This window comes from Protopterus annectens, chromosome 1.part0, assembly GCF_019279795.1.
Source record: "Protopterus annectens isolate FY-2018-M chromosome 1.part0, PAN1.0, whole genome shotgun sequence".
Classification (NCBI taxonomy): Eukaryota; Metazoa; Chordata; order Ceratodontiformes; family Protopteridae; genus Protopterus; species Protopterus annectens.
Window position 1 is genome coordinate 31,422,319 of NC_056725.1, and position 19,548 is coordinate 31,441,866.

The window sequence follows — 19,548 nt, forward strand, 5'->3', positions numbered from 1 at the left end:
CTGATGGTTTAAAAGCAGTATCACTGGCTGTAGTAAGATTATGTGAATGCAGGTTGAGGACTAGCGGTAGGTTTGCTTTAACTGAAATTCATTGTAGCAGTGTGCAGTCATTTCTAGAAATTGATATAAAACTAGTAAAGGCCACAGTACAGCCTGAATGCTAGTTAACGATTTACATGTCTGCCTTAGTATCCGCCTGTTTTAATGCAGTTTTGCGTCAAATGTTTTTAAAAGGGGTTTTGTGTAAGAGACCTCCAAAAAACTGATGACCCTTCTTTGGGATCTTAATTTTGTGTTTGAGAATCTAAATGTAGCTCCATTTGAACCAGGTAATCTGGCTGACGGGTTCTTTTAAAAGTTTTACTGATTGCTCTCACCTCTGCAAGAAGGGTATCCTGAGTTGCAAGCTTTTATGGTAAGTTACCCAATTTCACTTTCAGTGGAGACTAGGTTTCTTTCAGAACTAATCCTTTTATGCTAAAGTGGTATCGGGGTTTACTTTAAGCCAAAGTAGCCATCTCCCCGTTTTCTTTCATGAACCTAAAAATGAGGGAGATGGGTAGATTGCTAACACTGCAGTGCAGCATAAGGGAGGGTGCTCCACTCCTTTGCGTCATCCTTCAGATGAGATGTTAAGCTCTGGAGGATGCAAAAATTCCATGGCATCTATTGAAAAGATTAGGGGTCCAACACTTTAGATAATATTAAACACATTTACATATTTACAAAATGTAGATATCTGCAGACACATTTTATACAGATTTCATTTAGTGTTTATAATTTCTTCTAACATCTTGATATTCTTCCTTAAAATACTGTGAAAAATTAGACTATGGTTGTGGAAGGAAGAGTGGGAAAATTATCTGCTAAAATCCATATCCATTAAACAAAATTTCATTCAGTTTTTCATTCCATATAACCCATATTACTTTAATTGTATACCTTTCACACATTTTTCTTGTATCCATACCTAATCATATTCATATCTATACTGTTTGTCATTAGTATTCAAGTTTTCTTCACCCAACATTTTCAGAGTTTCACCACTCTTTTACATTTCAGAATGCATGCTTTTTCTCTTCCTCACCATAAAATAAACACTTTCAGTCTTTGTTTATATGGCATGTTCCCGCTTACTGGTAACTTTATTACCAGTCTCCAAAGGAAGTCCTGATTTCGATCTTGGTACACCACTTTTTCTTGACCTTAAATAGCTTTAATCACTACTTCTTAAGTTTTCTCAGTGGATTTGCATAATACATTTTCAAAACATTGTTATACCACACTTAGTCATTTTATGTATCTGGTTTTATTTTCCATGCTAGTATTTTCTTGATTTTAATGTCTTAATTTACTCATTTCTCCTATTCACTTAATCTTACTCTATCTGATTCTGTTCTTTTAACACTTCAATACTCTCTACAAGTTTAAAGTAGAATAAACTGAATGTAGTAACCCCAAATCCCCTTTCATCTTTTGTCATGTACAACACACTTCACCTGGTTTAATCTTGAATCCCATATCAAAGAAAATGCAGTTTACACAGTTTCCTTTCATATTTTTGTCAGATCGCATAAACATTTGACATATCTTGTTCTTCCCCCATTTAATACAGAATTCACCAGATAATCCTATTTTCTTGAATGCTAATCTACACATCGTCCACAGAAGGCATATTTCTTTTGTTTCATCAAACCCTAGTATTGCATCATAGTTGCATGCATTTTCACAAATTTTATGCCAGCAAAGACTCTTTCATTCACTGAAAAATACTTCCCAGCCCAGTTTTCAGCACATTACCAAACCATTACTTTTATTTTTATTCAAGGTCATTCCCATTTGCTTTATACATCCATTTTGACAAATCAGCACTTCATCCATATTTTGTTCTTGGTAGCTACAACTAATATCCTCTGTATATGTAAAAAGTACTGGAATGACCACCACCTCTTGAATTTCACATCTAGCATCTTTCATTTTAAAAACCATTTCACTCCGTATCTCATTCATTACGAGAGCAAACAGTATTCAACTCATGGGACATGCTTGTCATACACCATACTTCAACAACCCATTCACTAATGCACATAACCTATTTTGATATGTTGACTAACGTACACCCTGTTGTAATTCTATTACTTATTCCGTACTTCTCCAAAATATCTCAAAGTATCATGTCCTCCTGTATCAAATGCTTTGCATGTCACCTGCCATGAGTTTTACATCCTCCCTTTACTTATCCACAGTTTCTCACAACCACTAATAATTATTTTCTTTCTTCTTCTTTCGGCTTTTGCCGGTTAAGGGTCGCCACAGCGGAACTTCGGTCCGCTAATGATTGGCAGTAGATTTTTACGGTGCCAGTTCGACGCCCAACCATCAGCTAAGGCACGCCCATTCTACGCATATCTTTCGAATACCACTCTACTGCGGGGAGGACATACAGACCCCACACACAAGGTGCTGCAGCCGAGAATCGAACGGGAGAACCTCTTGCTGTGAGGTAACAACGCTACTGCTGCACCACAGCGGCTAATTCTAATAATTCTTCCCCTCTTTAATTCCATATATGCGTTCTTCAGTAATATGACTAGTCATTCTGTTCTCTGTGTTCTCATAAAAAAAATTATAATCTGTTTGGTGTGATGGGTCTCCAATTTATTTTCATATATACAAATTTTAATATCTTGCAACATAACTCTTCTTAAACACTTACTTCAGCCATTCGTTCGTTCCATTTACAAAATACGTATTTGCCGAGCCACTAATTACTTCTACATTTCATATTGTATACCGTCTGGACCTGATACTGAATAAACATTTACTTTCCCAAGTACCTCATCCAGTTCACTAATGGTAATTTCTTAACTCGCTCTGGATATTTTACTTTCCATGCTCTCATTTTCATTCGTTTACTCGTGCATCTTTTCCACATGCTGTAGTACAGTACTTAAAATTTACTTGTGTGCTTTTTATCTCTACTTTTACATTTTTCATTTTGCCCATTATAGTATCCTCCTTACTGTTTAATATTCTGCTATCTTCTTGTCTTCTCCCAAATGAAAATACCCCAATGGTTTTTAGTTGTATATCTAATGAGTTTCATATTACTGTAGTTCAGTAATTAGGCTTAGGAAATGTAATGTTTTCTGTTTTACATTCCCCTTTGTAAATTTTAATTGTTGGCAACTGTGTAACATTTTGTATATTGTTTGTAAATTTTTTAAAAACTTTTTGTACTATTGTTATGGAGATAATCTCTCTGGGTCTCCTCTGAAAACGGGCTACTTGCCCAGCTGGACTCTCTCCACTTAAATGTTTAAGAAATATGAATATACATCCTTTCTACCTTTTAATATTTATGCTTAAACAGTAATACTTAAATTTTTTATCAATTTCCTTTTTTTTTTACATGTAATACGGGCCTTCGTTGAAGGTTGTACGTCAGGGCTGATAACCCGGTACGTAAAAATCCACTACCAATCATTAGTGGACCGGAGTTCCGCTGTGGCGACCCCTAACCGGGAAAAGCCGAAAGACACAAACAAACTCTTGCAATATTCTCTAAAATCTCAAAATGTCTATGCATTTTCCTATACTTCACTCTGTTCCTGTTACATCATGCCATTGGAAAAAAAATGAAATTCAGTGCACCATTAAGACCAGTTTTTATAGAAGTCGTCCTACTATATGATCATTCCATAGCTGCAGTACTCACTCTCCACCTTTACCCCCCCATTATCTCCATTTATTTTTTTCTATTCTTTCGTATTTTATATGCTCACTTTCTTCCTTCACCTCTGTCCATATTGCTAACTGGTCTGCCAAACCTGTTGCAACTGTATGACCGTCTGCTACTGCCAAACCTTCTGGTAATAAAACGTGAATCAATTTCCGACTCTGTACTCCCCCCTTCTGTAAGTCCACGGACTCTTGTTCCACACAGTTGCTTCACCACATTTTATCACTGCCTATCTTTTTTACATTTTCCCTTTAAGTGCCCTGCAGTTATATTTGTCATGTAAACCACCACCTGGTGCAATATTTGATGAAACTGATTCTCTTTGCTAGTTGTGCATGCGTATGTAACGCTGTAATGTTATGTAAACGTCTTCTTTCCACCTCAACTCCACAACCGTTTATCTTCCCATCCTTACCAACATTACAGGTACAATTGTTGCCGTTACATATAACCACTCCAGAACAATGTTCACTTCTGAACTTCCATATATTTCCACCCTATAGTTTTTCTTTTTGTAGTCCATTTTTCGGGACTGTTCACCAGAATAAGATCACACTGCATTTAGCACACAGTTCCAGCATCCTTGTCCTTAGGGTTGCTACTGTTTACATTTATTGAAAGTACTCAAGTTTTTCCTTCAAGTTTAGTGAAATTTTTTAATTTTTAATTTTCATATTTACTCTTGAGTATTTTTATTGAGTTTATGTAAAAGTAATCCTTGATTATCAGATTTTTTTCACTGGCTAGAACTTCAAATTTAGTATAAATCCCTTCTTCTGCATACATGCTTTCTCCTCATGTTTCCCCTCCATATTTTTTTCATCTACAGTTTGACAATTTCATCCTGTTCCCCCAACCCGTTGTCCTTCCTAGTGTGTTTTCTTCCCTTTTTACACAGCCTGCATTCAGCCACACATCTTGCATTTGTATCCTTTCTCCCCTTATTGTTAACATTGTACCTTTTCACTCTACTATAAATGAGAAAAGTCCCCACAAAATAAATATTATCTAGGCTGGCCAGCATATTTTATTAGCTCTTGACAAGCCACAAAAATAAGTAGGCAAGTGTTGCACCATGTTTTTTCACATTTTAAAGTACCGTCGAACCTCCACCCTCCATTCCATTCTCATAGGTGTGTACTAGGCTAATGGCCCTGGAGCCTTTACAAGCCTAGCCCATAGAACTGCCCTGGCATTGTGCCACTTGACGTTGGTTCCCAGTGCCTCTATCAAGCCACTGGAGTGATCCCCGGGGTGAACTTTCTATTACCCATCCACTCATCAAGATCTCTCTTGAAGAGGGACTGCGAGGTGCTCTGCTTGACATGGATGGGAAGTCTGTTCCAGAGCATGGGCAACCTCTGGGTGAAGAACCTGTCACTCCATGTTCTGTTGATTGTGGTGATGAGGTTGAAGTCTCTGGAGTGTGTGGTCTGCTTTTAGATGTAGCATTTCTAACAGAGCTGGGTCAGACAGGGTTTTGTAAGTCAGGCAAAGATCACCTCTAAGTAGGCGCTATGAGACCGAGAATAGCTGGAGTCTTGAGTCTGCCTGCGTAGGACATGTGTTTAATGCCTAGGATCCTCTTTGTGAGGTGCTTCTGTGGCTTCTCCAGCTGTTGCAGGTGTCTAGTGAGGTACTTGCCAAATGGGGCATTATACTCCATGATTAGTCTGAGGGAAGAGTAGAGAGAGACTATGGCCTCTTTCTTCCTGGATGCAAAACCCATGGTAATGAGATGTGCCACATAGGACATTATGACCACAGTGGCAATGTGGTGGTTGAAGGAGAGGTTGCTGTCAACCTGCATGCCCAGGTCTCTGTCTTCAGTGTTCAGTGGGCTCCCATCACTGTGGCAATTAGTGGGAACTGAGTTTTTACTAAAGGGGATGATGACACATTGTTTGGCATTAAGCTTAAGGCCATGGTTTCGACACCAGTCATTGGTTTCAGGCCTTTCTGTAGGGTATCTACATCACTTGTGGAGTTAATAATGGCTCCCATCTTGAAGTAGTCTGCAAACTTGGTCAGCCAGTTCCTTTCTGTTGGCCTGGACTTGTGAGAAGTAGATGCTTAACAGGAGAGGACCCAGGACCGATCCCCGTAAGACTCCACTCATGATTGGTTGGCAGACTGACTTGGAGTCTACTACTTTCACACAATGTGTTCTGTCTTTGAGCCAATTTGCAACCCACCTAGTGATATAAGTGTTGATGCCTAGTTTGAGTTGATAAGTAATTCCACAGTGAGGAATGGTATTATAGGCCTTGGCCAGATTGAGGTAGGCTGTATGCACTGCTTTACCTTCATCCACAGCCCTGGTGACTGTAATAAGTCAGGTTGAGCAGGCATGATCTCCCTTTCACAAAGCCAAATTGCGCGGGGTCTAGAGTTTGGAGATTTTCTTTCTTTGTTAATCAGGTTCATGATGATGCACACCATACTTTTGCATATCGGACTCGTCAGGCTAATGTGGCGATACTTCCCAGGGTCTGTAGTCGTTTTTCCTTTGTGGAGAGGGATGACTGTAGCAGTGCACCATTTGGTAGGGACCAAGCTTGAGGTGAGGCTGTGACTGAACAGGGTGCACAGATGAGGTGCCAGTCCGCTTTGTAGTTCATGTAGAACACAGCCAGGGATATTATCAGTTTCATGGAAGCTGTATTCTTGCCTTGGGCAATGCAGCTTTAACCTGTTCTGCAGTAATTCTGGGTACCTGACATTCTTCTGGCATTGTGTTTGGCTGTTTTAGAGGGGAAGAGAGGAGGGGTAAAGTTGATACTGAATCCTTCTGTCAGTATGTTGCAATATCTGATGGCTCTGTATTTTTCTGGAACAGTTTTTGTTCTGTTGTAGACTTTATTAATGGCAGGGGACCACCAGATGGCTTCCTTTTTTTGGAGGAGAGCGTCTTGGTTGTATTGGGTATAGTTAGCTGTTCTTCATGTTTCACTGCTGCAGTCATCAAATTTGGGTTATCTGCTTGCAGTAGCCCTCAGTCGGCCTGATTAACAAAGTCTTGGGTCCTGTGTCGGTTGCTGTCTCTTATTTCATGATGTCGTGTCGTCAAGGGTGTAAAACCTGCAGCCGATGCCATTACATCAGTCTTTGTTGCCATGCAGTGCCTGAAGCAGAAGCAGTTCGCAAGTGCCGGTTGGTTGACTCCTGAAATTTTCGTTTGAGTTTCAGAACCGAAGTCTTCAACTAAAAGCCAAGTACCCCCTTGGGGAAACTTTTTTTTCTTGCTCTAAATTGAGGTCAGTAAAAGTAAATAATTGCATTTCTTGTGGAAAGCAAATACCTCAACGATTTTCATTCGTACTGTATTCCTTGCCTAGGCCCTGACCTCGACGTACCTCTCTGTTGGTTTTGTGCCTTATTTAAACCACAAACTATCCGTTGTCAGTATATTTACGCTTCTAAATATTTTGGTGCTCAGTTTAATTATCCCGATATGTCTTCGGTAAGTCATACGACTACCGGCATTCTGAAAAAACACAAAGATAGACTGACAGGCTACCGAGGTCCAAAACTGCCGACGCTTCTAAGCCAGTTCGCTGATACTCAGTGAGGCACTTTTGCAACCCCCGGATACCTGCTACTTCAGATTCCCAGGCCTCTACTGAGACCCATTTGGAGTCTGCTATGCCACGAGATGCTTCAACTGTGGAACCTGCGGATGTCTTTACCTTGGATGGGTCTGGAGCCACTGTGCAGGCACCTTCTTCTGAGGTTGTATTCAGGCCTACTGACATGCATATTAAACAGATGCCATCTTCTTTTTCAAAGCCTAAAACTCGAACCATGCCTAGAAAACGGACGCCCAGGCCTCTATGCCTAAAAAACAAATAAGAATGGCTGAAGACTTCAATCAGGAGAAGCCAACCTTCCCCCTCTGAGACCAAGGACTGAGTTTGCTTATGATACTTCTGACCAGGATTCTTAATTTTCTGTTTCCTCTGATGACCAGGATTTACCCTTGTCTACCTATGAGGATTCTGATGCAGGGGACTCTATTCCCTCTGCATCCCCCCCCAGAGGATTTCTCTTTTGGTGAAACCTTGCATACCCTCAGGGAGCATTTTTGATAGGAAAGTCAGGATTTCTCTGATTCTAAAAGGAAGCTTGGGGATTTCTTACTCCTGCCCCAGCACAGGCCTTTAGCCGTACCTCCTGTACTAGACATTGTTGATACCTTTTTGGAATCTAGCTTGGCCCCTGACTCTACCCCCTGCTCCCAGAAAACCTGATAGATTTATTTATTTATTTACATTTGTTGACTGGGAGTGTCCGACTGGACGTAGGTCCATTTTCAGCGGAGGCCCGGGGAGAAAAGCTCCACAGTTAAAATAAACAGATATTAGCTACATTGGATTACATAGCGATTAACAATTTACCATAGCAATTAATTACAAACATATTTACAGATGGAGAACACATAGTACATCAGTAGACAACTAGAATCTTTATCTGCGAAGTACATAACAAAATGTTACAATAAGAAGTTCCTGCTGTATAATAAATACTAGGCTTATGAGCATTTGAGCTTGCTATAATCAAGGCAAGTTAGTGGGGTGGAAAGAAAGGTAGTGGTTGGATGGGGGGAGTTGCAAGGGCATAGTCAGCATGTTTTTAGGTGCACTTTTAGTAAAGTTTTGAAGTGAAGGGACACTACATTTAAAACCTATTTGTCCTATCTGGAACCAAAGGAGCCTCCTGGAGACCTTCGTCTTTATGTGCAGGTTTGGAATAGACCTGGAAGGATGGACTACACTGTTATAATTTCAAAGAGCAATATTTACGGTGTGTTAGTTTAGGCCACTCTAGTTGAATATGTTTCTAGGTCAGGTTTTTTTTGGACACTAAAGATGAACCTTCAAATAAAAGCCGTGCTGTCTCTGATCTGATGGGAAATATTGGATATCTGTTTTGTTAACAGGTCTTGCATCTAAAGATTGGACACTTTTTCACTGGGTTGGACATCTAATAAACGGAACCGTGGACAAGGAGAGCTCATAAAGGGAATTGAATATTCTATGAATATGATTTCTTGCCTGTGTGTGTTGTATAATGACCTTTCTCCACCTGATGGAGAGAATTTGATTATCCCTGACTGCTTTCCGAATGGAGCAGTCGGGCAAACTCAGAAATTTCAACTGTCCATGTAGATCATGACTGTATTGCTGAAATCCTTGGGGATGAGGGGATGATGACTTTGTATGCACATAACCATGAATTCCACTGCCTCTTTCAGAATTATGAAGGCCGCCTCATTGAGGACTCAAACTGTTATGGGATGCAGCCCATACTAAAAAATAGATGTTGAGCCTATTGCTTTATTCCAGACATAGAGAGGGTGCTGCCCTTGCCTACCTGTTTTTGTAATTTGGCTTTTACTAACTCTTCATAGAGCAAGGAAGCATCCTAAATTAGGCTTTGCAGTTCTCCACAAATAGTGTCTTGGAGCAGGCATGGCTGTATGCTGTCAGGCTGCTGCCTCTGTAGCACCAGAACTGGAGTGTGACAGTTGTGATCAAACTGAGATTTCACATATTAATCTGGCAAGTCCTCCATAGTTTTGCCCATCTGATGTAAATCTCCCTGGAGTCGTTGCATGTGTACATTATGGGCATTTTCTCAGAGAGCAGTGAACTCAAATTTTCCCAAGGTCATGACTACGTTTTGGGGAGGCTTAGGGGTTCTTGCATGCAGTTGAGGCCATTATGGAAGCCATCACTAGATTCCATGATAGGAGAGCCTGTGGTTAGGCTTACAGACATACCAGGATAGTTGAAGATAGAAGCTACTACATCTGAGTTTTTCCATGCATTATTTGTAACAGTCTTCACTATCTTATGGTGGTGGGAGGAGAGGGTGCAACCTGCTGGGAAGATGTTGCTAAACTGAAGGCGGCCTCTGTTAGATTATGATTGGATTCTAAGGCTGTTTCTTGTGCTATTGAGCTTTGACGATGAAGTTCAGAGATGACCGTGCTAGGCTGTCAACTGACACCAAAGGATGATTGGGGGGGGGGGGCAGTGGAAGCAGATAACTGTTTCAAGTCCGTTATGGTCTGTGTGCCTTGTGAATGGTCCAGTGAAGCAATGCTTGCGTTGTGGGCATTGGGACCTGCCATTTCCCCTCCTTTGGAAAAAGCTGAAGAGCCAAGCATGGACAAAGCTGAACTACAAACTAAGAACTTTGGTCCAGAGGCCAAGGCCTGTAGAATGATCATTGATTGGGGAGGGAGAGCCTCTGATGTCCTTCATGTTGACATGTTGAATGCTGAGTTTGAAGGACTGTTCATCCTTGTGTCCAAGGGTAACAAGAGTTCCACCCTAGAACTTCAACTCTTTGATGCTGAGTCTGAGATGGATCCTTCAGAAGAGAAGGTCAGAGCCCTTGGTACCAATAGCTGTCAATGGCATGACTTTTGAGGTGAAGACTATTACCCTGTAACAGGAAAGCCTTTGTAAAGGGCATGATGCTGTAATTTGAAGCGTTCCACAATATCCTAACCTGCAGTTCCCGGATTTTTCTCCATAAATTGCAGAGGACAGGGACACTTTGCCAGACGTATGCTGCACACAGAATCCAATTTACCAGAATACAGTATCCTTCAGCCCCAAAAAGGCAGTACTGATGGCCTGCAGTACTGCAAATATTGGTTCCAAGTGGTGTACTCTTGCTCTGTTTACCTGCCCTATGGGACAGCAGGCACTCTGACAAACAGCAGTGGTCAATACCAGCATGTCAGGCAAGTAGAATAGGCTGTATACAGATATCAGAATGTTTGCTGAAATGCCCAAGAAAGTAGTACTTGAAGTCCTTAGTGTACAGTAAGCACAGGTGATTAAATCATCTCTTTGCTGCACTCCCGTGCACTGCTGTACTCTCATGGATACTCCGGTGTAGTCCTTTAGTGATGGCTCATTGATGCTGTGGATCTCTGGTATTACAGCTATTTCTTTGATCTAGGTTTTACTTTTGTGGTTAGTGCAGCTCTTTTCCTTCTGTATGACAGTAAGGGGAATCTGTGGGAGATGTTGTTTGCCTGCCAGCAGCACCTTCGTTGCACTTCCATTTCATTATGGGGACATGCCACACTTCTTGGTGCTTGGACTTCAGTGAGTAGACAGAGGGAAGGTGCTTAACCTCTACTGTGGGGGCCACACTTCTGCCATAACCTAATATGCAGTGATGAGCAAAAAAAGTGGTCCCTAGAGTTGACACTATCTGCAGTTGCTGTTATAGAATTTGGGCAGAATGGAATAGGCATTTGAGTTGCCTTGGAGAATACCTTTTGAGTGGCAGTGACAAATTTTGAAAAGGCAATAATCTAACATGTGCCAGGGTGTGGCTTCTCTTGGCTGTGATCCCCTTCAGGATGGCTGACTTGCAGGTACATGCTGCCTCTGTCTTGTGCATTATTAGGTTAACACAAGCGGCAGCAGTCCATTGTTGACCATTGTACCTGTCCTAGCATATAAGGTGTTCTGTCTGTTGATAGATGTTGGCCCTTATGGGGATTGGCTGTCACCCAGGGTAAGATTCCCCTCAGGCAGATAATCTTTAAGGTAGCATAGGAAACTAAGTTGGAGATGTTTGTGTGTGATGTACATCAAAGTGGTATGTTGCTGAGATGAAGTAGAGTGCTACAAGTAAAAACTGGATTAGAGTTAAGTGATGTCATTCTTGGTGGTAGAGGATCTCTTGGCTTCTTCCAGTAGGTGTGCTTTTAACTGTCTATATTTGGGAAAGGAATTTATCCCTCTCTAGTTAGGAAAGGAGAGACTGTCTGTGGGAGAAGACCAGTTTTGTACAATTAAGTTTAGGGAGAGTGCGGGCTGTTAGGTTTTCTCATGTAAGTTTTTTTTTTTTTTTTCTCCATGGATCTTTGTTGGTAATGGATAGCAAGTTTCAAGGTGTAGAAGTTTATAGACTTGTAAGCCTGGCAGCAGGGTCAGCACATTTATCAACTGTTATGTGGCTTTAAGAGTGAGGCATCAGTGTTTGCTGGAAGAGAGGTTTGTTATAAAGTGACAGATGGAGTTAAGACTTGACTTGCAGGGTTTGTGTATTTTCTGTCAAGAATTTTAAGATTTCTTAGATTTCAGTTGGAATTTTAATGATCAGTCATAACATGGCCAGTTCTTGATACTCTGATCCCAAGATTTTCGCATTACAAGATTAGGGTCCCATTGGTATTAAGTGGCCCACTACGGCTTCAAAAACAAATACTTCAATATGAAATTGCGCTTTGATATTGCTTTTGGTTGCTTGCCTTTAGAGCCTCCTCAGCATGAAAACTTTGTTCAAAAATTAATTGCGAGAGTTCTATTTCCATGTTTAATTTTGTGAATTCATTGCTGATGACCAGTTTTTCAGTATTATTCCCCTTAATGTACATTGTTGCTATTTTTTTTCAGTCCAGGCAAAAATATTGTTTTTCCAGTCTGAAATGAGGTCTTCCATTATTTTGCTGTGTGGAATGACCTCCGAGACCAGATGAAGAAATTTTGACTGAAGTTGTTTTAGAAGGGGCATTAAAAACATAGATAATTGGGTAACCTGTCTAACCTTGTGCGTTTGAGATATGGATGCCAAGAAATTAATCTCTGGAGTGAAGTTCAAAGTGAATTCAAGCACCCATGTTGAGATTGTATAATAAAAGGTTATTTTATTGACCTCTGACCTGATAATTCTTTGCAGTAAGTGGAACTTCGTCTACTCAGTGTACATAAGTTATAGAAAACGTGTAACGGCAAAACTGCTGCAAAATGGTCATAAAAGTGGAAGCATGCTGCAGTAAAACTGCCCTACAAGATGAAGTCTTCAAATGTTTTACCAATTTTTAAGGATGGTAAAGCACTTAACCAGTGTCAAACAGCAGCCCAACATTCTACTTCATATTAAAAATAATGGGGGGGGGGTCAAATTGGGCGTTTTTTAAATATTTACTGATATTAATAGTACTGCATCTATTTGTTTTTGAGCAATAAGTTTGAAACTTTGTATTTGACTGTAATCGGCAATCAGAAAATTAACATTTGAGGAAGCAGAGCAAAAATGAGACAAAGGCATAGACAGCGGGCAGAAGCCAGGCTGTAACTTTCTGCTGCTGTCAGTTGCTAGTGTGAAAACCCGATCATAACAGTGCAATAGCTAACCCGTCGTGACAGCACTTGGACGTGCTTATGTGCTATGGAAAGGTGGTAAGGTTTTTCCTTTTTCTCAATATTATAACGTGATCTGTGCTCCCATGTACAATGATTTTTTTTTTTTAATTTTAGGGTAAAAATACTGCAGTTATGGTGGTCATCAGTCTCTGCATTTAATTTTCGAATGTAGTATGTAAACTTCGTCATAATTTTGGGAATGATATGAATTTAAATACCAGCCCTGCAGACTGATTCTGTAGAGGCTCTCAAATATTTTTGGCTCAAGACTTGCAGAGTTTCCACCTTTACTCTGCAGACGTATTTGGGACATGAAGTAAATAAAGATATTACACTAATTTTAATCATGTGGTGCTGACTTCAGAACGGTAAACTGAAGATAAGTCATCAGAAATTTTGAAAATTCATACACTTCCAAGCTGTACAAACATTTAGTGAACTTGGGCAGTTTTCAGAATTTTTACCTCATATTTGAAGTGCATTTATAGTTTCAGAATTTATCATAAGTATAGCCCTTACTACTGGGGTCACATAAGCTTTTTTAAACATTCTCTAAGAAATTTCATTTTACAAATACTGAAATGTGTTTTAATGGTATATGGACACTGGTAGACAGTCATTTTTCTGTCTGCATCCAAGTATAATAGCATTTTCTGAGTGGTGTGTTTATATTGTCTGTATGTGCATCTGTGCGTCATATTTGCAGTGAGCGGACAAATTATTTGATATTTGAAAGTTCCTGTACAGTCCTCATTTTATAAACCATTTTGGCCTGCATAATGAGACCTGTTTATGCACCATAGTGCTATGAAACTTCTCACTTGTATTCTGGAAAATTTCTGTATTGTATGGTGATTAGTGATGGCATTCATTGTCTGTAACAGAGTCATTTGTTTTTGTCGAGTCATTTGAGCTGCAAATGTGATTTACTTGTCTGCTTATTACTTTTGTGGTGTGTTTTAAAGATGATGATCAGCTGAGTGCCAAATTAGATCAGACTGGATGGTGCTGGATGGTCTGTCTGGAGAGGCTGCTTGTTTGGAAGACGAGGCAGTCACAAGTTACAAAGGTAAGCTAGCTCCTCCACGAGTTTGAAGAAATGTATGAAGCTAAGATAAGTAAAACTTGTAAGCGCATAAATGCCTACCAGATAGCAGTGCTAATTTTTTTAAGTAAAGAGAAGTTAACTGTCCTCGTCAGAGATCTTCTCAGAGTTGCAGCCTCGACTGCTTGAAAACCAAATGATACTTTTAAAAATATGTGAGATGCAAGGTCTCTGTTACGAAATTTTTCAAGCTGACTACCACTGTACTGTGTTTTGGAGTGTAGTCCAATACAGCTAAAATATGTAATTGCATTTGTAGCTTTTATAGCACAACTGCATATAGAAACAGAACATTTTTAAGTAATATCTGTAGTATATTGTCCTAATGGGCACTACATCGTTTGTATTTTACAGTTTATAGCTGACAGCTAAATGGGGAATAGAAGTGGTAGAGTTTTTTGTAAACAACTGGATAGGGTAGTAAGTTGTGTTTTTAAGGAAGGGCTGTAGTGCTAAATATATTGAGGCAGAGAAAGCACATTTTCTCAGATGTTTAGCTGATGATGTTGAGCTTTCTTTAAAGACTGAAGCAAACACTGGAATACAAGCTTCGGTAGCAAGTCTCCGCTTGACAGCTAACACAACTGTAGTACTCTTTCCTTATGTATGTAGAGTGTAGACTAGTACTATGTTTGGTAACCTGAACATGCACTAGCATTTTCCTGAACATGTTCTCTGAATTCAGTTTAGTGGATTAAAGTTGAAGACTGGTAACATAGATGCAGGAACATAAAGAAATTCACATCATTGTTTGATTTTGGTACACATTATTACGGCAAATGAAACTGTATGCAAGAATTTTGGAATTTGAGTACCTATAGGTGACTATCATTTGAGTGTGAATTGCTGCACTCCAGTGTGTCAGCCTTTTGGGTGAGACAGGGAACCAAGGTTCCATCTGCCAGAGTTTGTGGTAGCTCAGGTGGATGTAAAAGATGCCACAGCACTTACCGAAATGAGTTAGGAAGTTCCTTGCTGCCCTACCCTAATTTCCCCTCATTCAGAAGGGATACCAACTCTAATTTCCCGTAAAGAGGTTGTTTGCCTAGTAGGACTAACTGGATCAACAAGTGTATACGTTTAATGTGACATGCACATTTTGACAGTACAGTTATTTCATAACTGTTGGCAGTTGAATGAGTTTGTATGAAAACTGGCCTTTTTATAATAGAAATAATGAATGAGTATAATAGACAATCTGATGTCAATCTTCATGTAATCCTTGTCTGTGGGCTCTGTTTCAAGCTTCTGAACCGAATCGGCCATTTATTTTCACTAGCACCTTTCAAACTCTCGAGCCAGGCTCCACCCATAATGCTCCTCCCTAAATCACCTCTGATCTTGTTTGCCATTTCGAGTGTCAGATGTCTGATCTCTCGAGCTGTGGCAGTTATTCACGATAAGCTTCTTTATAGGTTCATAGGTTCATACTAGGCTATCTGCCCTAAGGCATTTATAAGCCTAGCCCAAAGTTTTGTGGCTTACGCCACCCCTTATATGAAAAAATACTGTACCCATTAGTTTGTTGTGCCTCTGTCCAGCAGTGACACAGAGATGATTCCCAGGGTAAACCTACGATCTCCCATCCACAGGTCAAGATTTCTCTTGAACACATGGACCGGGATTTTATTCCACAGCATAGGGAGTCTCTGAGTGATAAATCTATCCCTCCAGCGCGTCCTATTTATATCCGTGCTAAGGTTTAAGTCGCTTGCTCTAGTGGTTTTGGTGGTTTTGGATTTTTTGAGGTGGAGCATGTCCATTAATTCCGGGTTGTTCATGGCCTTGTATGTCAGGCACATGTCACCTCTGAGCAGATGGTATGTGACCAGAGCTGGAGTTTCCTCAATCTGGCAGCATATGACAGATTTTGGAATCCCTTTATCCTTTTGGTGAGGAACTTTTGGGGTCTCTCCAATTGCTGCAGAAGTCAGGTGAGATACATCCCGAATGGGGCATTGTACTCTATCATTGGTCTGATAAGTGAAGAGTACAGGGGAACAATGACCTCACTAGATCTGGATGTGAATCCCTTCATGATCAGGTGGGCAATGTAGAAGGTCTTTCTAACCACTTTAGCAACGTGAGTGTCAAAAGAAAGGCCACTGTCAACCTGGGTCCCCAGGTCCCTGATGACCTCTTCTGTGCTTAGTGGATTGCCACCTATATGGTAGCTTGGGGTTACTTTGTTTTTCCCGAAGGGTATGACTACACATTTTTTGGCGTTTAACTTCAGGCCATGGCTCTGGCACCAGCTATCTGTTTCCGTGAGTCCCTTCTGAAGGATATCCGTGTCCGATGCACTTTCCACTATGGCGCTCAGTTTGCAGTCGTCGGCAAACTTTGTCAGCCAAAGTCCTCCCATGTTGGCCTGTACTTCTGAGAAGTAGATGCCGAACAATAGGGGGCCAAGGACCGAGCCCTGTGGGACACCACTTGTGACCGGCTTGGAGTCTGACATAGCGCCAGCAACTCTAACCCTGTGGGTTCTGTCCTTAAGCCAGTTTGCAACCCATCTTGTGACATATGGGTTTACATTTAAGCTGGTAAGTTTTTCTACAATACCCGAGTGGGGTATTGTGTCGAAAGCCTTTGCAAGGTCAAGGTAGGCTGTATGGGACTGCCTTTCCCTCATCAATGGCCTTGGTGACTGTTTCGAAGAAGTCAACCAAGTTCAAAAGGCATGATCTGCCCTTGACGAAGCCAAACTGGGTCGGGTCCAATGTCTGCAAGTCCCCTATATCTTTGTTTATGAGCTCCATTATGATCCTCTCCATAGCTTTGCAGACTAGACTTGTTAAGCTTATGGGGCGGTAATTACCAGGGTCCGTAGAGGCACCGCCTTTGTGGAGTGGGACCACAGTTGCCGTACGCCACTCCTTGGGCATGTATCCTGTGGTAAGGCTGAGATTAAACATTCTGTGATTTTCTCTAAATTCCTTCTATAGATATAGGTGTGTATGTGTATGTGTGTGTGTATATGTGTGTGTGTATATATAGATATATATATATATATATATATATATATATATATATATATATATATATATATATATATATATAATATATATAATTATCTTTAAATAATTTTAGTCTTTCTTCCTCCTCCGCTCATTTTTCTGTGCGCATATGAGATCTTCCTCCCTTTCCTCTACCGTTGGGTAGTTTTCTCTATGTACCATTGCTGTTTTACCTAGTTAGGTATTTCAGGCTAACTTTCTTGCAAGTGTGTGTGTGACCTTATCAGCGCTAAGCTTTGTCTGGCATGGCTGATAAATCCGGTGTCCCTGTTAAACCTCTAAAGGGCACTTCTGGCTTTGAGGTGCCAGAAGTGGTACAGGAAGATGCCTAATTCAGATGGGCATGTCCGGTGTGTGTATTGCCTAGGTGTTGTACACCTGCAGGAAGATTGCACTGTATATTATGGTTTCTCTGCCATGACTTTAAGCAGAGAAACAAGTTGATTTTGAAGTGTTTATTAAAAGGGGACTTCGAAGAGGCCATATCTTGGTCCAAGACTGAAGCCATTTCAACATCCTTCTCTTCTAAACCGAAGAAACATTTCCCATTTGGTTTTGAGCAGTTTTTCAGAACTGCCTGAAAAGTTATCCAAACAGTCTACGTTGTTGACAGTTTCCTCTGCACAGACAGACTAGACAGACTCTGCACTTAACACAACTTCGGATAAGACTACTGCCTTGGCGCCAGAAGTTTTGTTGGTACCGAAGCAAACCACATTGATATCGATACCAAGGACAAAGTACTCTTGGTTGATCTATTTTTCGGACTGACCTCCTAGCCCATTCGTGGAACCGAGACTGCCTAGGTCTCCTTCAGCATAGTCCGTTTGATCCAGTAAGAGCCTCTCTGAATTGGACATCATAAGGCTGGTGGACCAATTCTTGATGGCGAGGGGGATAACTCCATCTTTGATTCCCAGCTAAGTCAGCACTGGGACCTGTCCTGCTTTGACACTTTCTCATCTTCGTCCTCCAGCTCCAGTTGTCTTTGGAGCCCCTGGCTCAGACTGTTTTGGTTCTGATAAGAGCCTCTTCTCCAGAACAGAGAATTGCCTTGAGCTCCTCCATTTTTTTCTGAACCGGAGGTCTCGTTGGGTTGAGATTTCGTTGCCAGTTCCGAGGAGCCGGGTTCAACTTCCTTTATATTGGAACCTTCCACGTCCCTTAGTGCTTAGGCTTTCGTTGGCTCAACCTAGGCTTCTGTCTCTGTAACAGTCTCCTCAGTGCGGGGTGGGACCTTTGTTCCTAAGGAGTTTATTTTGGTTCAGGGCTTCCATACCTCTATTGGGGGGGGGGGCCTTCTGGATCATCGAAGGCCTTGTCCATTGTGGACTCCCAGTCCTTGCCATCCCTGTCTGCCAAACTTGTGTATCCCCTCAACCAGAGCTACTGTCAGCCTCATCCCTGGGACAGAGGGCAGAAAAGCCCCAGGAAAGACTTACCTTAGTGGTTTCCTCTTTGGGTACTTTCCCGGAACATCCCCTCAAGGAAGTACCTGTGAAAAAAAGTGCAAGAGGAAGCACTTCAACTCCCCGGAGAAGCCCTTCACTGAGAATACTGATTTTGATGGAGAAAGTTCCCCCAGGTCACCCCCTGATGAGGTTTCCTTCGGGGGACATCCAGAAAATCATTAAACTGAGGAGTGACTGGATGTTCTTTGTGTTTCACTGTTGCAGACATTACATTTGGGTAATCTGCTGGCAGGTTCCCTCAGTCAGCCTGATTAACAAAGTCTTGGGTCCTGCATCGGTTGCTGTCCCTTCTTCCATGATGTCAGGTAGTCAGGGGTATAAAACATGCAGCCGACGCCATTACATCAGTCTTTATTGCTGTGCGGTGTCCGAAGCAGAAGCAGTTCGCAAGTACCAGTCGGCAGACTCCTGAAATTTTCATTTTCGAGTTTCAGAACCGAAGTCTTCTACTAAAAGCCAAGTACCCTGTTGTGGAAACTTTCTTGCTCCTTACCGATGTCAGTAAAAGTTAATTGCATTACTTGTGGGAAGCAAATACCTGAAGGATTTTCATTTGTACTGTATTCCTTGCCTAGACCCTGACCACAGTGTGCCTTTGTCGGTTTTGTGCTAAATTTAATCAACGCACTATTAAACGTCTGTATATTTTTGCTTCTAAATATTTTGGCTCCAGATTTAATTATCCAAAAATGTCTGTTAGCGATCAGACTACCGGAATACCTAAAAAAAAAAAAAAAAAAAAAAAAAAATGCAAAGGAAGAGTCAGACCGAGGTCCAAAACAGACTAAGCTTCTCCTCAGCCAGTTGCTGGTACTCTGAGGTGTTTTCGCAGCCCCTGATGCCCGCTACTTTTGATTTGCAGGCCTGTACTGAGACCCATTCGGTGTCTGGTATGCCGCGAGATACTTTAAGTATTGAACCCGTGGATGTCTTTACCTTAGATGGGTCCGGAGCTGCTGAGCAGGCACCGGCTTCTGAGGGTGTTTTCAGGCCTAAAGATTTATATATTAAACAGATGCCATCTTCAAAA

General features: G+C 41.2%; 1 protein-coding gene across 1 annotated transcript in view; it reads left to right on the forward strand.

The window, feature by feature from the left end:
• NUP133 (nucleoporin 133) overlaps nucleotides 1-19,548 on the forward strand; it is a 2,059,048-nt gene that overhangs the window by 296,255 nt on the left and 1,743,245 nt on the right. The window contains exon 3 of the mRNA XM_044070734.1: nucleotides 13,887-13,990. Within this exon, the coding sequence (XP_043926669.1) occupies nucleotides 13,887-13,990 (104 nt within the window). The remainder of the gene's footprint in view (nucleotides 1-13,886; nucleotides 13,991-19,548) is intronic.